Source organism: Polypterus senegalus, chromosome 5 (genome assembly GCF_016835505.1).
Source record: "Polypterus senegalus isolate Bchr_013 chromosome 5, ASM1683550v1, whole genome shotgun sequence".
Classification (NCBI taxonomy): domain Eukaryota; kingdom Metazoa; phylum Chordata; class Cladistia; order Polypteriformes; family Polypteridae; genus Polypterus; species Polypterus senegalus.
Genome location: NC_053158.1, coordinates 146,385,595 through 146,405,817, shown reverse-complemented (window position 1 = coordinate 146,405,817; position 20,223 = coordinate 146,385,595). Strand labels below are relative to the sequence as shown.

Here is a 20,223-nt window from a genome sequence, read left to right as displayed (position 1 = left end):
CAGAAGCCGATTACATGACAGGAAGAAAAAGAACAAGAGCTCCAGAATCTGCTGCCTGTCAAGTACATGTAGCACAGCAACGTGCTGTTACTCAAGCACTATTGGAGCTGGTACCTTAATTTTGGGAGGACTGGATGTCCACATGTTTTCTAGTTATAATATTGATATCATTTTAATCTATAGTCTTTGACGTAAGCATGCTAGGTATACACTGAGACACATTAGTTTTACAGGATAGGACAGCAAACTGCAAGTAACTAGAATTAATTGTAGTTGGTGGATAAAATGTGCTATGACCAAATAGTGAGACGATTGATAAAAATTAAATAGAAATTTATATGTAAGCAACACTGGGCACAATCATAGCATCTAGCTAAGAATCCATGCCATTATTAGTTAAGAAACTGTTCATCTGAAAGCACCAATGAAAATTTGTTTTGACATGGTAGTCTTTAAGTGTGGCAACGCAAAGGTCAACGTTCCACAGGCTAAGGTCTACTTAACTTTGGATTTCTTGATTCATTTTCATGAAAAGATCGGTATAATTCTAAAGTTAAGGCATTCTATAAAACAAAATCTGTCAATAGGTCTCTGGGCATCACACTTTCAACTATGGAAGATCAAGCTTGAAATTAACTTTAAACTTTCATTTCATTTGATTAAAGTTAATTGAACTGTAATTCTTTGTGTTGGATATAAAGAATAGTGAAAGCACACTGCCACAATATTTCATGTAATGGGGAGCTCTGCATTATAAGGAAAGTTAGTAGTACACAGATTGAAATCAAATTCTGTAATCTTGTTCTCTTCTGAGGTAGCTGTATTGCTGTTGTAAAGATAACAGTATTGGAAAATAAACTAATCTTTTTATGTATTTCCCATTATACTCAGTAAAGAATTATTAGGACTATACCTCTACTGCTTCCAGAGACTGGATTTCCCTGGGGAGGTCAACAGCATGTCTGTTAAAGTAGTCCATTGTGATGGTATTGTTCCAGTAACTCAGGTTATTCTCTGGATTTGATGTCTTCTTCTTTTTTCGCATGCAGCACACAGTTAACAAGACAGCTATGGAGGAAAAAAGAAAAGACTTTAACATATCAAGACAAAAGACACAGAATGACCAAGTAAAAGATTTTGTGATGGTGAATAGCAATTTGAGGAGTCCTAGTCAACATTTAACTTCATCTTGTCTATAAATGATTTAGTGTAAGTATAGCCTGAGGGAACTCAACAATTAAATCAATATAAGTCAATAATTATCCATTTATACATATATATACTGTGGCCTGTACCTCCTCCAGACCGCTAGGGGGTGACCGCCCTGGTTATGTTGGGGGCCACGGGTAAGCCCTGTAGGGACCCGTGGCCACCGCCAGGCGGCGCCCTGGTGCCTGAACAACCCTGGAGCCCAGCACTTCCGCCACACCAGGAAGTGCTGGGAGGAAGAAGACAGGGGACACACTGGGGCGTGTCTGCGGAGGAGTGCCGGGAAGCAGCTGTTCCTATATAAGGGGCTGCCTCCCTTCATTCAGAGGCAGAAGTCAGGTGGAAGAGAGATGGAGCTGGAGAGAGGACTGGAGGCGGCCAGAAAGGCAATTTGACTGTGTGCCCTGGACATTGGGGGAATGGTGCTGGAGGCACTGGGAAGTGCACTGATTGTAAATATTGTGTAAACTAGCAAAATACCCGCGCTTCGCAGCGGAGAAGTAGTGTGTTAAAGAAGCAATGAAAAAGAAAAGGAAACATTTTGAAAATAACGTAACATGATTGTCAATGTAATTGTTTTGTCACTGTTGTGAGTGATGAGTGTTGTTGTCATATATATATATATATATATTTACACACACACACATAAACATATATATATACATATCTATACATATACACATATATATACACATATATACATACATATATATATCTACATATATACACATACATATGCATACACACATACATACATACACACACATATATACACACAAATACATATATATACATACATACACACACACATATATAAACATATATATACATATACATACATATCTACATCTATACACACACAGCTATTTCGTATCAGTGCAATATGCTGCTTGTTAAAACGGATGACTCCTGCTCTTACGTGCAAGTCTGCGTGGATATTATGAACTATCGTATTTGTTCAAGTTCTATTTAAATTTTAAATAGAAGGAATTTTTATTTAGTCGACAGAAATATCTTTGGTAGGAATGGTAAAAACAGACAGGAATATTATTCGTGAATAAATCAACTCAAACCTTAAACAACTTATAATATTTTGCTCTCCATAAAAATATATCCTGTCTAAATTATACAAGTTAGAAATAAAGTAAACATTAAAAGAACAAACATTCAAATTTCTTTACTCTTATGTAATTTTATATAAAAATAAACTTAGATTTTAAATATCCCAAAAGATTTTGCTCTCCATAAAAATATATCCTGTCAAAATTATACAAATTCAAATATGAACATGCTGCATAACAAAACCTGGAAATATAAATAAAATGTGTTCCTTTCAGCAATAACAAATCAAATCATTCAGTTGTCTTTGCTCATATGTCATTTTAGAGCTGGACGCCTGGCATCTTTTTGGCAAGGTTCGTTTCTGTTTGGTGTGAGGTTCTGTGTTGTGGAGATTCTCAGGATGGATTGCAGGTGCTCATCAGTGAGGCGACTCCTGTGTGCTGTTTTGTTAGTCTTTATCACTGAGAAGAGCTTCTCACACAGATATGTGCTACCAAACATGCACAAGGTTCGAGCCGCATGTAGACGGACTTTTTTTGTTCTTCAAAGTCACCAAAGTGCCGTGCAAACTCAGTGCGTGCGCTCAGTTTATCAGCAAAGTGCGATTTGGGAACACCGTAGTGACGACTTGGTTTAACATTACTTGGCAACAGGGAAAGTGGGGCAAGGTGTACTGGTGCATTTGTGTCTCCCATAAAAGCAGCTTCACTTGAAATCACTTTGTGATTGTGCACGGGTAAAAACGTCCGCTGAAGTGTCAGATTCTTATTTAATTATTCTGCTTTCTGTATCTTCTGCATTGCATTCAGGTTACCCTGATGTTTTGTCTCATAGTGCCGTCTTAGATTAAATTCTGTAATTACAGCCACATTAGCTCCACAAATGAGACACACGGGTTCAGTAAACATATACTCAGCCTCCCATCGGTTTTTAAAGGCTCTATTTTCAGAATCAACTTTTCTCTTCAGCATCGTGTGAGCTAGCTTCGCAATAACTTGCAGCATCATAAGCTAGACTTGATTAACGCGGTAAGTGTTTGGCAAGGCAGCTGAAGCGCTGCATTATGGGATCTGTAGTTTATTGTGTTACCAGCGCTTCATATACCCGGCCATTAATAACAATAATACAGTATATAAAATGATCTCGCGGGCGGATGTGGCCCGTGGCCCTTGAGTTTGACACATATGGACTAAATAGAACTTGAAAAGATATATTTTTTCAAATGTGATCGCGCAATTCAGATAGAGTTGACGCGCACTACAGCCTGCATGCCTCAATAAGTCATCCTCCCTCGCTCTTACTTTTTACCGCTCATCTAATGAATACACTGAGTATGGCTTTACAAAAACAATCATTGATAGCGAATAAAGTATCCATTATTATATATATCCACATATATATATATACCCGCGTATCGCAGCGGAGAAGTAGTGTGTTAAAAAAGCTAGAAAAAGAAAAGGGAACATTTTAAAAATAACGTAACATGACTGTCAATATACAGTATTTGTTTTGTGAGTGATACTGAGTGTTGCTGTCATCAAGGATTTGATTATCATTATTTCTTTCAATCAATTTGTAGGGTGTGTTGTGTTCAAGTTACATTCCGTGTTTGTCAATCGTTGTAAAGATGACAGGTTTCATTCATCGATTCGTTTCTTACTGCATCAATAAACAGCTCGTCTTCTTCTTTATCTGAGACCTGACACACTGCATGCACGGGTTTTTTACACTGTCTTCCTTTAGCGGGACATTGACTTTTTCCACCGTGTGCTTTGTTTCCGCAGTAGCTGGATTTATGAATATGCTTGTATGTATCAGACGCTTCATATTTTTTGCTGCCTTTTCAATTGTGTAATTCGGTTTTTGTTCAGCGCTCTTTGGAACTACTGCTTTTTATCTGTGCACTGCGTCAGTTGACGTGAGCCACTCGGTGTACATGCATCGAAGGTTCCCAGCTGTGCTGGTGCCATCTCGTGCAATGTCCATGGCTGTATTTAATGTTACCTTAGTCCTGGCACTTAAAACTAACTCTCACATTTTCGCTGAGTTTGTGTCAAACACCACCCTGACCTGTCTATGAACTTAATTTAAAGTGTAGATTTACATCGTGCTTTGTTTCCGAAGTAGCAGAACTCATGAATATGGTTGTATATGTCACTCGCTCGCTTCTTATTGTTTCGCTGCCTTCTCAATTATATAATGCATGTTTTCTTCAGCGCTTTTTGGAGGTCTTCCTGGTTTTCTATGTACTGCGTGATTACGTGGGAGGCGTGATGATGTCACACGAAACTCCGCCCCCACGGCGTTCAAGCTCATCTCCATTACAGTAAATGGAGAAAAACAGCTTTCAGTTATGACCATTACGCGTAGAATTTCGATATAAAACCTGCCCAACTTTTGTAAGGAAGCTGTAAGGAATGAACCTGCCAAATTTCAGCCTTCCACCCACACGGGAAGTTGGAGAATTAGTGATGAGTGAGTGAGTGAGTGAGTGAGTGAGTGAGTGAGTGAGGGCTTTGCCTTTTATTAGTATAGATAAACGTGTGTTGGTTGAACTTAAGATATCCGTCTGTGTGTGTCCGGGCCAGCGTTCACACTATATATATATATATGCACTTATTAAAAAATAATCAAAATACAAGATACAGTAAATCAAAAGCCTTACTACAAAAATAAAAACATAAAAAGCAAGAAGGAGTTGCAACACTTCATATTTATGAAGAACGCCAACTTAAATCAGCCATTATTATTATTAAAGCAAAAGGGACTTCATCTTAAGACTGGAGATGCTTTCACTTTGCTAACAATTACAGTTTTTCTTTGCTAGCGTGTGCTGATAATGGCCAAGGTTCCTACAGCGGTGAGTGGCATCTTTCTCCATACTGTATGTTGATGAACAGAAGAATCATTCTGCCTGCTCACAAGTGCTAGTCAGCATGTAATTTATTGATAATTAATTGGTGAGTTCTGTAACAAAAAACTCACCTGAAAATATAAAAAGCTGACACTATGGTGACTCATATTGCTCAGCAATGGAAAGACAAAGTCATTCCAGGACCATGACTTCTGTGGCCCAGCATAGGACACACAATAATGTCTATAGAAGTATATGAAATTTATCCTCTGATTAGTGACATATTTTCTTTGACATTATATCGACACTAATAAAGACCCTATAAACCTTTAGTACTATAGGCAGATTTATCAGTTTTTATATGTCTGCATATGCTAAACAGCAGACTTCCAGGGGATTCCCCCATATAACTGAAAATAGGGAGATTTTATAGACTTGGGGAGATTTCGTCATACATTTTTGAAAGAGTGAAACATGATTGTCACAAATCACATAGTATATCTTACTAGTAAACACTTGGATTATTCAAAATACTTTCATTTATAAGAACTCTAAAGTTAATTTTGTTACAAGACATCTCAAATCACATTTGTCCACAAGTCCTTTTGCCATTGTTAGATTATGGCTGCATTCATATCTTCTTGAAATATTAACTGACTAATAACACTTTCCATTCAGTATTTGAAAATACTTGTAAAAACAGCCTTTGTTGTCTAGCTTTCAAGATACCTCCGATTAAACAATGAGACATTTGCAATTACATGGATGGACTGCAGAATTGCCTCTAGAACACGACTGACCTCAACTGCAGTAATCGTATCATCCAACAACGTACTTGTATTTAAAAAGTGCACCTCATTCTCTTTCATGCTTTTCCTATGTATGACGTACATTTTTTGTGCTACTGTAATACACATATTGTTGTCTTCAAAACTCAAACAACAACCACAAACTTAGTTTTGTGGATTCATTTTTACTATCTCTCCTTTTCTATTTTTAAATACATATTTTCTTGTGACCTCATTAGCATATCAGGTGACCCCACTTGTGGTCATGACCTCAAGGTAACTAAACACTGGATTAATCCAGTATACCAGATGAAATTTTGTTTCTAGCATGCATTTTATAAAAAAAAAACAGTTTACTGGTATGCTAAAAATGAGCACATTTCAACATAAAATACAAAACAAGCATTCAAAAGGAAGCAGAAACTATGTTTTTCTGATGATGGACTCAAGTCTTAAAGGTAATTCTTTTGTGTATGAACTTGTGTGTGAATTGCATTACATAAGTGAGGCTGCCCTTTTAATAGCACTGCCCAGAGTGCTGTGTGGCTCAACCTGATTGGTCGTTGCTTACTAGAAAACAGGACACGACAAAGCCATGTCTTAAACTGTGTTTGCTTGGCAGAGGCGGCATCGGGAGCAGCGAGTGAGCAAGTGAGCAAGAAATAAACTGTACTATTATTGTTTCGAGAGAGGAAAAGATGTATGCCAGTGTGCACAATTACTCAGAAATATATGTATTTGTTAAAAAATACGTTTCAGTCTGAAATGTACTGTACATTTGAATATTTACATTATACTGATGTCTACTGAAACAATCAGAATTTTTAATTATATCTCTATATGTATAGTAGCTATACTGCCAACTCTTGCAAATGTGCTCTGTAGATATCTTGAGTAGAGATGTGATTATAGAACACTGCTCTCTGTAGTTTGCTGTTTTAACACTGGACATGTGTGGTTAGGGTGTTTTCATGTTCTACCATACCTACTAGGGTAAGATTAGGTACCATTAGTCAAATGTATTTTAAAGAATATAAATAATTAGGTTAATTATTAATATTGTATCTTTTTCTAGACATATATATGGGATTATGCTACTGCCACGTGACTGATTAAAGACTAGATGAACAGTAACAACTTTAAGTTTATATGAGCTTATATCTGAAGCATTCATGTTGCACCATCTGTTTAGCACTGTGTAACCTGAAGAATTAGAATTAAAAAAATGGAAAAGACATTGCTATTTCAATTATATTTGTTAAAATTTCTCTACAGTTTTATCTTTGCTTTGAAATTTTCTTTGCTCATTCACTGAACTGAATTTATAATAACAGGCATTCAATCCTCTCCCTTTTTATTGCAGTACAGGGTGAACATGGGCTAAATAAATACAGTATTAAGTATTATAAATGTAACTTTGTGGAGGCCTCCATGTGGGATTATGACTGAAATGAGTACAGATTAATGGGTTTATTCATAATTGGAAAGATTAGAACTTCAAAATGAGATATATATCGGTGTTCACATACCACTGCATCCCATCAGCAGCTGAGTGGCTTCATTTAATAGAAAAAAAAATGTGTCGATTGCACAAAGAACAAAGCTAGTGTGTTAAAAATAGTGTTTTAAAAAACTATGCACCATGTAAAGATTTAAGTTGGCTGTTAAAATAATGTGCAGTCTTCCAGAGGTGTTTTTGATGACTTTTGCATAGTCAGACCAAGATGTGAACGTTAGCAATAGCTGGTTGTTCTGCAGAAATTGCTAAAATATAAGGGTGTCTGCCTTTAATTATACTGGATGAGTGCAAATGCAAAGTTATTTGGTATGGATTTGTTACATTTATATTTTAATTTAGGTGCATTGTAACAAAGCATTAAATATTATCATGTAATAGTAAATATGTTTGTAGCTATTGCTTCTTCATTACACTGAGATATTCAAGAAGTATGATGGTTATATTAATTTGTGCATGCACAGCGCATAGTTAAAATATTGCACAATGTACGTATTTTCATTTGTTTGCTGTAAACAGGGAAGATGTCTTCACTTAATGAATAGGTTGTAAGAAATGACATTTCCTGCTTATTTTATCAGACAGTTGTGGCGAGCGCCCTCTTCTACGTGGTGGTGTGCTGGGGAGGCAGCATAAAGAAGAAGGACGCCTCACGCCTGGACAAACTGGTGCGGAAGGCAGGCTCTATTGTAGGCATGGAGCTGGACAGTTTGACATCTGTGGCAGAGCGACGGGCGCTGAGCAGGCTCCTGTCAATCATGGAGAACCCACTGCATCCACTGAACAGGATCACCTCCAGACAGAGGAGCAGCTTCAGCGACAGACTGCTGTCACTATCCTGCTCCACTGACAGACTGAGGAGATCGTTCCTCACCCACACTATGCAACTCTTCAATTCCACCCGGGGAGGGGGGGTGTGGGGAGGTAAACGTTAACATTATTCAAAGTTATTGTCTGTTTTACCTCCATTTTTATCACTCTTTAATTTAAAATTGTTTTTTAGCAGTATGCTGCTGCTGAAGTATGTGAATTTCCCCTTGGGATTAATAAAGTATCTATCTATCTATTGGTTAAGATTATTTCTATCTCCTTTTAAAATATTGACTCTGTGCATTGGCAGATGATTAAAAATCCCAGTACTGCAAATCATTAAAATCTAGCTGCCAATTTCTGATATACACAAAATATCCAAAATCTATAAATCTGTAAATCTTAACTATTAAAAGGAGACGCAAAATGTATGACTCAGAAACAGCTGAACCTTGGATCACCAAGGTGCATTAGACTGAGCGAAGCTTTGTATTAACACTGCAAAAAGTTTGTTGACAGAGTTGTACTTATTCTCCAGCAAGTTCACTAGTATTGTGCTATTATCCTTTTTCAAAACTGAATGTAATTATCTTTAGAACAGCCAGAGGTGAACATCAATAAATAAGTGGCTCCTCTGTAGGGATTATAACACTCTACAATATCAGATTATTGGGACTCAGTTGCTGTTTTAAAATACCATACATATCAAAGGCACATCAAAGAGGTACAATACAAGTCTGTGGCTCGAATTATTGAAGATAACACAAGCTTAGTAAATGCCTTAGTACAGTGAGCTAATTCAGAATCTTCAGTATGAACGTAGAAACTGGCAAACAAGACGGCTCCTGAAATTAACCTCTGAATGAGAGAAAATGAAAGTCTGCACTCAGTGTGCCACTCCATGAACCGACTTTAATATCCAGGATGTGCGGTATTAGCACAGCTATCACAAAGATGACTCACCTAATTCAGACAAGACTTATGCAGGCCTAGACACAATGTGAATTTCCACCAATGATCTCTGAAGTGCTTGGCCACCCTTGTATTTTAAAACAAATCACCCTTCACTGGTTAGCTTTCAGAAAGGGATTACCGGGCCGCTTTAACTGCTCCACCCAGTCAAAGGATACATTATCTGTTAACGTAAAGCATTGATAAAAAGTATTCATCATGCAAAGCCATTATTTAATGTAATTAAAAACACAAAAGTGTATGTCGCTTAATCAAACCAACATGAATTATGCAGAGCTCTTTATTAATACAATATGGGTATTTTGTTTTTCATTTTATATAAAATATGAATGCTTACAAGATTAATAATGTATTGTGGAATTACTTTCTCTTATTACAGTAGCCTCAGTTTACTAGTCAGTAAAACAAACTTAAAATGCTGAAAGAAGCTCAAAAGAGTTTCACAATATAGTGAAGGACATGTATTAAAAAATTGAAAACGTCTCATGTATGCAGGATTGTTGTCTAAAATCTCTCCCTTGGGTTCATAAGCTATAATCCACATACTTCACCACAACACAGATCTCTTTTAAATGGTCTATTTTGGGCAATGCTGACATTAACAAAGTGTTCTTTTAAGGAGATTTTTGCTTGAGCTCCTCTCAGCTTGACTGTCCTATGCGTTTAGTACCATTAGAAATCATAACCAAAGCTAATTGCTAAAGATGCTGAGCCCAGCTCAAGTAAAGCAGCATAGGACTATAATAAAATCCCTTTTTATATTACTGAACCACTGTGTCTTTATAACATAAATGAATTTCACTCGATAATGTTATGGTAAAAAAGGTTCAAATAAAAAACAAGGAAACTTTAATAATACAAAGTTACAGATAGGCAATGTATGAAAAACAAGTGAAGTAAAAGCAACCAAAGGTTCTATATTTAACAGACATGGCAACAATGATTTGCTCATATATGACTTAAGGTTTCCTCTTAGCGGCAGCCATGTTTCCATAGGAAATCTTGAAAAGACATTAAGAATCTAGCAATATCAATTTCGCTTTAACTTACACAAAACAAATAGTTACAAGATGCTTTACAACACACAAAAGATGCAAAACCGCAAGAAAATGTTCAACACAAATTTGTTTAAATACACAAAAAATATTCTATAAAATATAAAATTAAATAAATTAGAGTAGATTGACAAGAAGCATTGTAACAGCCAGCATGACTATAGGAATAAAATAAAAATTGGACAGGAACTGAATTTTGGAATTTGCAGGCAGGTTGTGTTACGGACTAATTCAAATAACCTCTGCCCTCATCTCATCTGTATTACACCTTGTGGTAAGGCTGTAATGGAGAGTGCCTGCTGTGAAACCCTTGCAGTCAGAACAGCAATTGGTCACTAAAAATGACAAGAGTTCTTCTTTAGCTCGACTGGCTAAAACGATTTTACTCTGTACTCTGAATCCAGCAGCCTGAGTTTGCCTCCAGTAGCTCCGAGTGAAGCCATGCAACTGAGAGGGCTCCTGCACAAGCAAATTATTTATACCTCTTCCTCTATAACCGCTGTCTCTGTTTTCTTTCTTGTGTGTGTCTTTACTTTTATAACATTCTGAAATGATCTTTTAATATTTTTGATTTGGATGAAAAACCTTCAACCATCTTCTGATGTAAATAATTAAGACCCCAGTATTTTTAAGATAACCTTTATATTATATCTCAATTTTTTTTATTCCTTGAAACACTCAAAAGTGGCCCTGCCTATTACTACTTCCTCAATCTGGTGACTCTAGAGATGTTCTGCCCTCTGCCATCCTTCTCTCTTTCTGCATACATGTCAGTAAACATTCAAAATGGCACCCTTTTTAAAATCAGCATGCCATTTATTTTTGAAAATATTAACTGTTGAGAAGATTCTTCATGCAGTATGTCTGGTGGTTAGCGTAGTTGGGTAAGTATGAATCATTCTCTACTAGAGCCATCTTGATATAAATTACATTCACCATTAAAATATTATGAGTTCTTAAAAATTGTAAACATTTTTGTTATGCTGTTTTGCATTATGAGTGGTACAGTAGTTAGCACTGCTTCTGCACATATCCAAAATCCTTGAATCAAATTCTGGCCATTGCAATATCTGTTTGCGTGTGTCTGTGTGGGTTCTTCTTGGGGTACTTATGGCTTCCTAACATATCCATATGCCAGGCGTGTTAGGCTAATTGATGACTGTAAATTGGCCAAATATGAGTGCATCTAGGTGTGTTTGTGTGCATTAACGTGCAATAAAAATGACAGCCCAGGACTGCTTCCTGCCTTATTCTCAATGATTCCAGCATAAACTCTGGATATCTATGACTGGTAACTAGTTTAACTGAATTTGAAAATGGATGGATATTTTCACATTGCATAATGTTCATTGTTTTTTGCTTTCTGGTGTTATTTCCCATCTTAAAGCTAATACCACAGGTGAAAGGCCCTGGAACTCCTATGACACTGAATTCGATGAATTAGGTTTGATAATAACTGGATGGATATTTTTGGATTGTAAAGTTTTTATTTCTTTTTCAGAGTTGGTTACCACATTATGCCCATTGTTCCCGGGATAGACACATGTTCTGGGCAACTCTCAACTGGAAAAATGGGTTTAACATTGGATTTAGTGACAATGTGCAATGGATTCTAATGAAATTATATTGAGCTACAACATAAATTAAGTTTAACAGTGACTTACTTTAATTTTTAATAGTCATGTTTGTTCAGTATTTCTTCAAGATGTTGCTCTGTTGAATACATGAACCAAAAAAAACTTTCTTATTTATGAAATAATAAAAATGAGAGAAAACAGTGTTGGAAGTCACCAATTACTATTGAGACTCAGTCTGCATTTACAGCTGCCTTGTAAATTGCTCTACAGCTTAGCAGTAGAATCAAACTATTGTTCATGTTAAACCGAAATCTATCAAGAATGTTTAATCCTGATTCTATTACGCGTCTGTGATATACAGTAATTTATCAAAGAGGGTGTATTCAGCTCTGTAACCACTAAACTCAAAAATCCTTTTTCACCAAATATGTTGCTGTAAGATCAAAAATGCTGTAATTTAGCTAAATCAGACATAAGATATGGATTTGCATTAATATTATTAACAAAGCACTGTTTAATTGTGGGTGGCACAATATCGTACCATGGTTACTATGTTTGTATAATCTTCCCATGTCCCAAGTTTTTTCTGAAGGTTTATGGCGGGGTTATTCAAATACAAATTCAGAAGTGTAGCTGAGCCAGACATTTTCAGTGGCCGGTATGCAGCAGGTAACAACAAATGTTAAACCAACACAAATAAATGTACAGTATTGAAAAGTGAATAATGTTTATTCATTGTTTCCGTTTTAAATTTGGTAACGTCAGGAACATCAAAAAGTGCATAAAAACAATAAAAAAGCTGTAACTGAACAGAATCTGAGGTAGTAGCAATACTTTGTTTCTACTTTTGAAATAAACATTGTCACACACGTGAGCATGGGAGGCAGCTAAAGAGCTCGAAAGAAGGTAATTCCCAGTCGGAGCAGGAGGTGGCAGAGTGCACTGACCCTTTCTCTTTTTTCGCCGCAGATCAAATGCAGGAAATTCTGCCTGGGCTCTTTAACGTCACTCCCGGTACCACCCCTGAAGACGTTGCTTCCTCTTTATGATTTTAAAACCCACCCTGTCTGTACCAAACCTCAGTTATGTTTTGGAGTCTTGTTTGTAAAGACCAGTATTTTGCAACCTCTTTTTTCAATTTTGCAGCCATTTCCAAGCATAATTAGGCTGCCCCAGCGCTCTACTCACTACTCAAAGCACTTTGCAAGTTTCACGCAGGGAGGACTTGGGACGCAAACCTATGATCTCCTTATTGCAAGGCAGCGCCACTACCATTACACCACCTGTGTAGAAAAACTGTAGTGCATAATTTTGTGCTTGATAGTTTAAAATTACAAACACAGAATTTCCGAAATCAAAGAATATTAACCACAGGTTAATAACGAGTTCTACATTCTACAAAAAAGTTGTTATGTAGTCCCACAAAGCAATCTGGGCTTAATTTGATTGAGTTTTAAATAAATTCCAAACTTTTTGAATGTTTTAATGAAATGAAGCATTTCTACTTCATTCTTTAATTTGAGTGTCAATGGCAATCATCGTCCTTGTAACGACCATGAATCCACAAGATCAAAGCGTAAGAATGGAGGGCCAAGCAACCAGAGAGAGAAGTGTGGAGACAGTACTCATCAGTAATGAGGCTCACATTGGAGTAACAATTAGCTTAATTTGCAAAACCCCACATTCACACTCGATGAAATTGGAATACAGTTAAGATTCAGCACACAACCGATTATCAAATCTTTTAATATGTAGTTAATGACACAACCAACTGATGCAGCCGAGGTGCGTACTGTCACAAAAAAAAAAGTCACCATCATAGACAACTACCACCACTTATAAACACACAACAACATGCTGCGTTGCGTGTCGAATGTTGGTAGGCTATGTGCAGTGCTGCATTCATGGTCGGTACTACTGTAGGAATTTATGTAGGAATTTCTGAAGGGTGTCGTAATGTGTTTTTCTTGGTTTTACTCTGCGTTTATGGGTCACTTAGAGGCTGATTCTGCCATTTGAATAGGCCAATTCTTCCGTGTCCTGCCACACTTCAAAAATGTATACATGAGGTTACTTGTGCCTATTTTCCACTAATTCTAGGAACAAGTGATGGTGTAGTGGGTAGTGCTGCTGCCTCACGTATCCAGCATCATTGGTCCAAATCCTACACCTGGACTGTCTATGTGGAATTTGCATGTTTTTGTTGTGTTTTCAGGGGTTTTTCTCCAGATAATCTAGTGTTGTTCCCACTTCCCCAAAGAAATGTAAGCTAGGATAGCTTTGGTATATGCATGAGTGTGCCCTGCAATTGAACGGGCTGTCCATGGCTGTTTCCTGCCTTACACCCAGTACCACCTGTCCATCACCACAGGGGACTCCCTCAGCCCTAAACTCACAGTCCCTTCCAGTTCATTGAACATGTTTGTAGTGTGGTGAGTTTCTGTAATGTTTTCTCTGTGCTTTTGTGAGACGAAGGCATGGTCACATTATGTACTCCCCCTAGATGAGTAAGTGATGTTACAGCCCAGTATGATGTGGCTGATTTCTCCTCGTCCATGTTAGATTCCTCCATGGAGCTGTTGGATAGGATATGGGGAACTGAAGCCCCACCCAGGGAGGTCACGCCAAATCCTCTCATCGATTTGCACTTTCAATTCTGCCAACTTCTGGAGTCTTTTAAAATTTGCAAAGAATTTAGTTATCTAAGAGAACATTCAAAGATTCTCACACCATATCCCACAGATACTGCATATTATAATAAATGATGATTTGTTGTATCAAGTAGAAGAAGGTGAGGGCTGGATGCTGCTGCTAGTGCTGAAGGCCTATTGGCAGCAGGTGTGTGAGCTAGCACACTCCTATCTCCTAGGAGCTATTTTGTGATCTGATAAAAACCCAGAAAGAATAAAGTTAAAATTATATTGACTGGGAATAAACAAAAATGTTCTACACTTTTGCAATTCCAGTCCAGAATATCAACTGCGGCAGATTCCCCAGAGGGACCAGGCTCCTCTGATTCCCTTGTCCTTATTTGATGTGCTTTTCAGCTGATTGGTGTTGACACAGTTGGACCATTCGAACTTTCAGCCCAAGGACATAAATATATTCTAGTCCTCATAGATTATGCTAGACACTACCTGGAGGCTATTCCATTGAAACAAGCCAATTCAAAAAACATTGCACAGGAACTAGGGAGGGTCTCTGCACATATCAGCATTGCTAAAGAAATTCTTACAGACTAAGGTAGGTTGCTGAATTCCTCAGGATTTAAAACCTCAGTATATCATTTTCAAAGTAATTATTTAGTCAAGCAATTTAATCAAATGCTCAAACAGATGTTAAAAAATATTAAAGGGGGGAAAGATTAGGATCAGCTCCTCCCCCTCATCCTATTTGTGTACCTCACCCTTTAATTACTATATGAATGACAACCCTGTGATATTCTGGACATTGTAAAAAAAGGCTGGGAAACTGAAGCCCTCCCTTCCACTAATATACAGGAGTATTTTGCTCAAAAACTTTACAGATTTGAAAAAAAAGGCCCCACCTAAAGAACCATATGAAGCATGCACAGGCAGCTCAAGACCTCCTGTACAAACCGAGGGAGGACACTCCATGGGTTGAATAATGGGGATTGTGTCATGGTTGTGTCATGGCTTTGGTCCACACATCCCATTATGAATAATTAGCTCATTGACAGGGACCCTTTGAAATCAAAGAGAGAAAAGGCTTGGTGCATTATTTGGTGAAACAGCCTAATCATCAACCAGACAAGGATCTATCATATCAATTTATTGAAGCCATGGAAGGAAACGGAACTTGAGTTGCCACCAATTTAAAATTACATTTTGGTAGTGACTTAACAGCAAAATAACATCAGGAGCTGGAAACAGCCATTCTGTTGGTTAAAATGTATTGGATGAGACAGCAGGCCAGACTATGTTGATTGTGCATAACATTATAATTGACCCAGGGTTGGTAGTCAAAGAACACCAGTACCAACTCCAGGAGGCAAAGACAGCTAAAGTGAAGCTTGAAATTAAATGCATGCTAGACCTAGGTGTCATAATGTAAAGTTTTAGTCTGTGGTCCAGCCCTATCATGTTAGTACCAATGCCAGATGGTAGATAGTGCTTTGCAATGGCTTCCACCGGCTTAACCAGGTCTACCATTTTGATGCCTGTCCAATGCCTTCCTAACTACACTGGACATGACAAAAGTATAATTGACAGAAAACACCAAGCTTAGCTTTCCCAGCAGATAGATATTGGCAGTACCATGTTCTTCCAATTGTTTTTTTAAGGGACTCTGGCCACCTTCCATCAAGTGATGGATAAAATCCTTCAACCCCACAATATCTATATTGCCTAGAGTGACATCATCATCTATTCTGGCATGTGGAAGGAACATGCATGTTGCATGTTGTGGCCAACCTTTGGGCACTATTTGAGACAGGGCTCTGAATAAATCCCAAAAAGTGTTTTTTAGGGTTAAAGGAGGCCGAATATTTAGGCTACATGATGGCTTAGAGATAGTCAGACCACAATTTTCCAAAGTTACAGCCATCTTTAACTAGCCCTGCCCACAAACCAGCAGCAGGTTCAGAATTTCTTGGGTACCTCAGGGTATTACTGCTGGTTTATTTTGGAGAACGCTATGTCCTTGACCGATTTGACCAAAAAATGCTCCAAATATATTGGTATGAGGTGAAAAGACTGAGACTGTCAGGTCCTGACTTCATTACCTGTTTTGATTTTCCCTGATTTCTCCTAACTTTTTAAACTCCAGACAAACACTTTGGACACTGAGTTGAGTGTCATGCTGAGCTAAAATATTGACGATGCCAACCACACCGTGATGCACCTTGGCCAGATACTATTGGAATGGGAGATGAGGTATGTGGCAGTAGAGGGACTAAGGGACATTTAAGTGAGCAATACAGCAGTTAAGGAACCACCTTCTGAACCTTGAATTTACCCTGGTCACTGGCCATGCATGCTTTCAGTGGATGTTCACACAGAAGGAGTCAAATATGTATGTCAGCTAGATGGTTCCTGGACCTTCAGCCATATAAATTTAAGGTCCAACATCGTCGAGGGCCCCACGCTGATGCTCTGTCTTGTTTCCACTACCTCTCAGTTTGGGTCTAGGTTTGAAGACCATGTTACACACACAGAACAGGGGACATCTTCCGGCCTTATTCGCTATTGCCATACCCCTCTGAACTGGAGGTTTGCTCTGTTGTTCACATCTTATCCCCTTTTGCACTCAGAAGGGAAGTTCAAAGGCAAGAGTAACTGTGATGATGTCACATTCGCTTCCATCAATGAACCCACCTCTTCCTGCCAGGAGCATATTTAAGAACACCAATACTGGGAGGAGTTGCTCGCTCTACGACTCCCGTCTGAAGAAGATGCCATTTTTCAACACTGACTGACGTTTTTTTTCATTGATCTTGTTTATTTGGCCAATTTATCTGCCAATTACAGGAGGTTCAGCACCTGGAGGACCAACTCTTATTCGTTGTCTTATTTTACCACTATTTATCCACATAAAAATTGTTCTGACAAGTAAAATATTATGAGAAAAATCTTTAAGGTTTTAGGGTGTAAATGTGGGAAGAGTGGATATTGTGGTGAGTGTGGGTGTGAGGATGTTTTATTTAGGTTGCTCTGTTCCCTTCTTTATTATGTCTTGATAAAAGTTTAATTAACAACTGACAATAAGATTATATAAAGTGATGATCAGATGCTCTATCATTTATTTCATGAAATGCACACTAAATTAGTCTTATTTTTGCAAGCATTCCTTCTCTTGCTGAGCCAGAACAATCTGACAACTGATCAAATCCTGCATTGATAAAAAATACATCAAACGTTCATTCATTTGTCATGTGACATTTTTTTTTAATTAACTGTATTGAAAGTGACTTTGAAGTAGACCTGTTGTCTTATATATCTGTTATCTGTTTGTTACACTTTAGATTAAAAAAAAAGTTTACTTACAACAAGATGAAACTGGCACACTGATTGCTAAAATAATCCAAACAATGTCCACTTTGCTTAGGCATATGGTGGCTCTCTGATGAGGCTTGTCCACTTCAGTCACATGGGAAAGATTGCCAGGGTGACCTGACCCCTTAGCTCCAGGAGGCACTAATCTGTTCAAGAAGTTCCCAGTCACAGTGGAAGGAGATTGGGTAGTTGAAGAACCAATCCATGGCTCAATACCATCTGCTTTACTCAGCTCCACTGTTTGATTTAATGTCAGATCTTTTTGCTGTACCATCTCCAATGTATTGACAGAAAAATTACCGCTCTCTTTAGTGGGCTGCAGACTCCAGTGTAAACTGTGGACCTGTGTTCCTGCAGGTGAAGCCAATAAAAATGAACCACTGGATGCCAAACCAATGAAAGAACTACTCTCACTTATATTATAGTTGTCCATAGGATAATTTAATGATCCTGATGCTGTCTGAAGAACCACCAAGGGGATAGTTTTGGAGATATCAAGTACAGGGGTCTCTTGCTCTGTACTTTTAAGGCCATAGAGGATTGCAATGGGAACTGAATTAGTCAAGTGTTTAAGTGATTCAGAAATGTCTGAATTAGCATTAGACACTGAGGAAGGCTGCAATTCAGTGGTAAAATAAGGCAGTGCTGGCCCTGCTGTTGTGTCCATCAAAAGTGGCCTCATGCTTTCAGCCAAATGCATTTGTTCATTGTTTAAAGGAGCAATGGTAAAGGGATGGTGTGAGTCTGCTGACAGGTTAAGTTCCGTAATTTTCAGATTGTAAGGATCTGTCACATTTTTGTCGGGTGTTGCATTTTCCCAAGTTACAGGCAATGTGTTAACAGATGTTGGCACAATAATGCCAGATGAGGGGATATAACTTATGTGCTTCCCTAGATGTTCTTGCAAATGGCCTTCATTTAGAAAAGACTCTTGCAGATCTGTTAATGCAAAATGACTTCCAGATGTGCCCAATACAGTCGAAGAGACAGTAAGGTCTTTTCTAGAGTCCAGAACTGTCTGACTAGAAGAAAGCTCCCGTGTAGTAGAAACAAACTCTTCCGTCTGTGCCAGGATCAAGACAACACCTACAAAAGTTAAAAAAAGGTGTTACATTGATAATCATTCATTCCCATAAACACAAATCAGATTATTAAATTAATCTGTTAAAAACCTCATTACTTACAGGGTGCATTATCTGACCAGAAGGAAGCCATCAAAGAAAAATCCATCCATTCTACTATAAGAAACTTTACACACGGTGAAATTTAAAAAGTTTGAAAAATATAACAGAAAAAGGGGAAAGTAAGTATATTGTGGAACAATCTTAAACTATGCATATCGTTTATTAAAGCTAATAGAAGTGAATGACAAAAAGTTAATCAGAAATAGGGAATTGTGAAAATAAGTCCTTGAGAATGAAAGACCTAGTTATGCTAAATAAAAAACATACAAAACATTAGCTATATAGTAAGTTTCATCTTGGAGTGAGCCGTAATTACTGCCTTTGCCTGACAGCTTAGTCTCCTGTTCAAATAAACCATCGCATGGACAATGCCAGTATGGACTTTGCATATTCTACTCAAGTCTAAATGGGCGTTTTGCCAGGTACCCCAGTTTTCACACATTTCTATGACATGTGTGTTAGGGTAACTGGGGACCCCCAGTTGGCCCAGTGCAGGTATGTGCATAGGTGACCCATGTGGTATACTGGGAACATATCCAGGGTGGGTTTCTAGCTTGTGTCTACTGTCACTGGAATATGCAGCAATTCCATGCAACCCTGAACTTGTTAGAAAATATGTAACATGTATGTTTCTCTTTTCTCTTAATAAGGCCATTATTTATAATATTTTTTCCTTGTGTTTTGAATGCCTCTGTATTTCTGACTCTGAAATGTTGTGGTCCGATGACTGTCAAGTCTGAGAGGTATACTGATGTCCCCTGTCCTAAGCATGATACATTTTACAGTGTAAGTAACAACTTTAATATGAAGTGACAGTCTCAGTTTAAACTATAATTTAAAAAGTTAATCTTTCTCGTTTGTTACAAATATGGTTTATTTTGTTGAAAACATATGTGAAATAATTTTGAAAGATATTTCATCTTGCATTTACAGATGAGTAAACCTGCCTTGCATACCAGCTTGGACTGAAGGTTACAAATCTTAACGGTGTTCTTTAGGGTACGGTATGGCAAATCCACCTTCTCACTTGAGTGTGTCCACGTGAATTTACAGTTTGATTTTTATTTCTGTAAAATATATTACTAATGTTCAATAGACATTGATGGCCCACTGTAAGTTCAAATGTAATTCAAGAGTAATGGAAGATTTCAAAAGATGGGAGAAGATAAACTATATAATTAG

The 20,223-nt window shown here is 37.7% G+C and overlaps 1 protein-coding gene across 2 annotated transcripts in view; it reads right to left on the bottom strand.

Moving 5' to 3' along the window:
• The window catches only part of tmem108 (transmembrane protein 108), a 339,807-nt gene that overhangs the window by 35,325 nt on the left and 284,259 nt on the right, over positions 1 to 20,223 (bottom strand). For both annotated transcript variants that reach the window (XM_039753456.1, XM_039753457.1), the window contains 2 exons: positions 17,849 to 18,943; positions 914 to 1,068 (listed from right to left, as the gene is read on the bottom strand). In XM_039753456.1, coding sequence (XP_039609390.1) covers positions 914 to 1,068; positions 17,849 to 18,943 — 1,250 coding nt within the window. The remainder of the gene's footprint in view (positions 1 to 913; positions 1,069 to 17,848; positions 18,944 to 20,223) is intronic.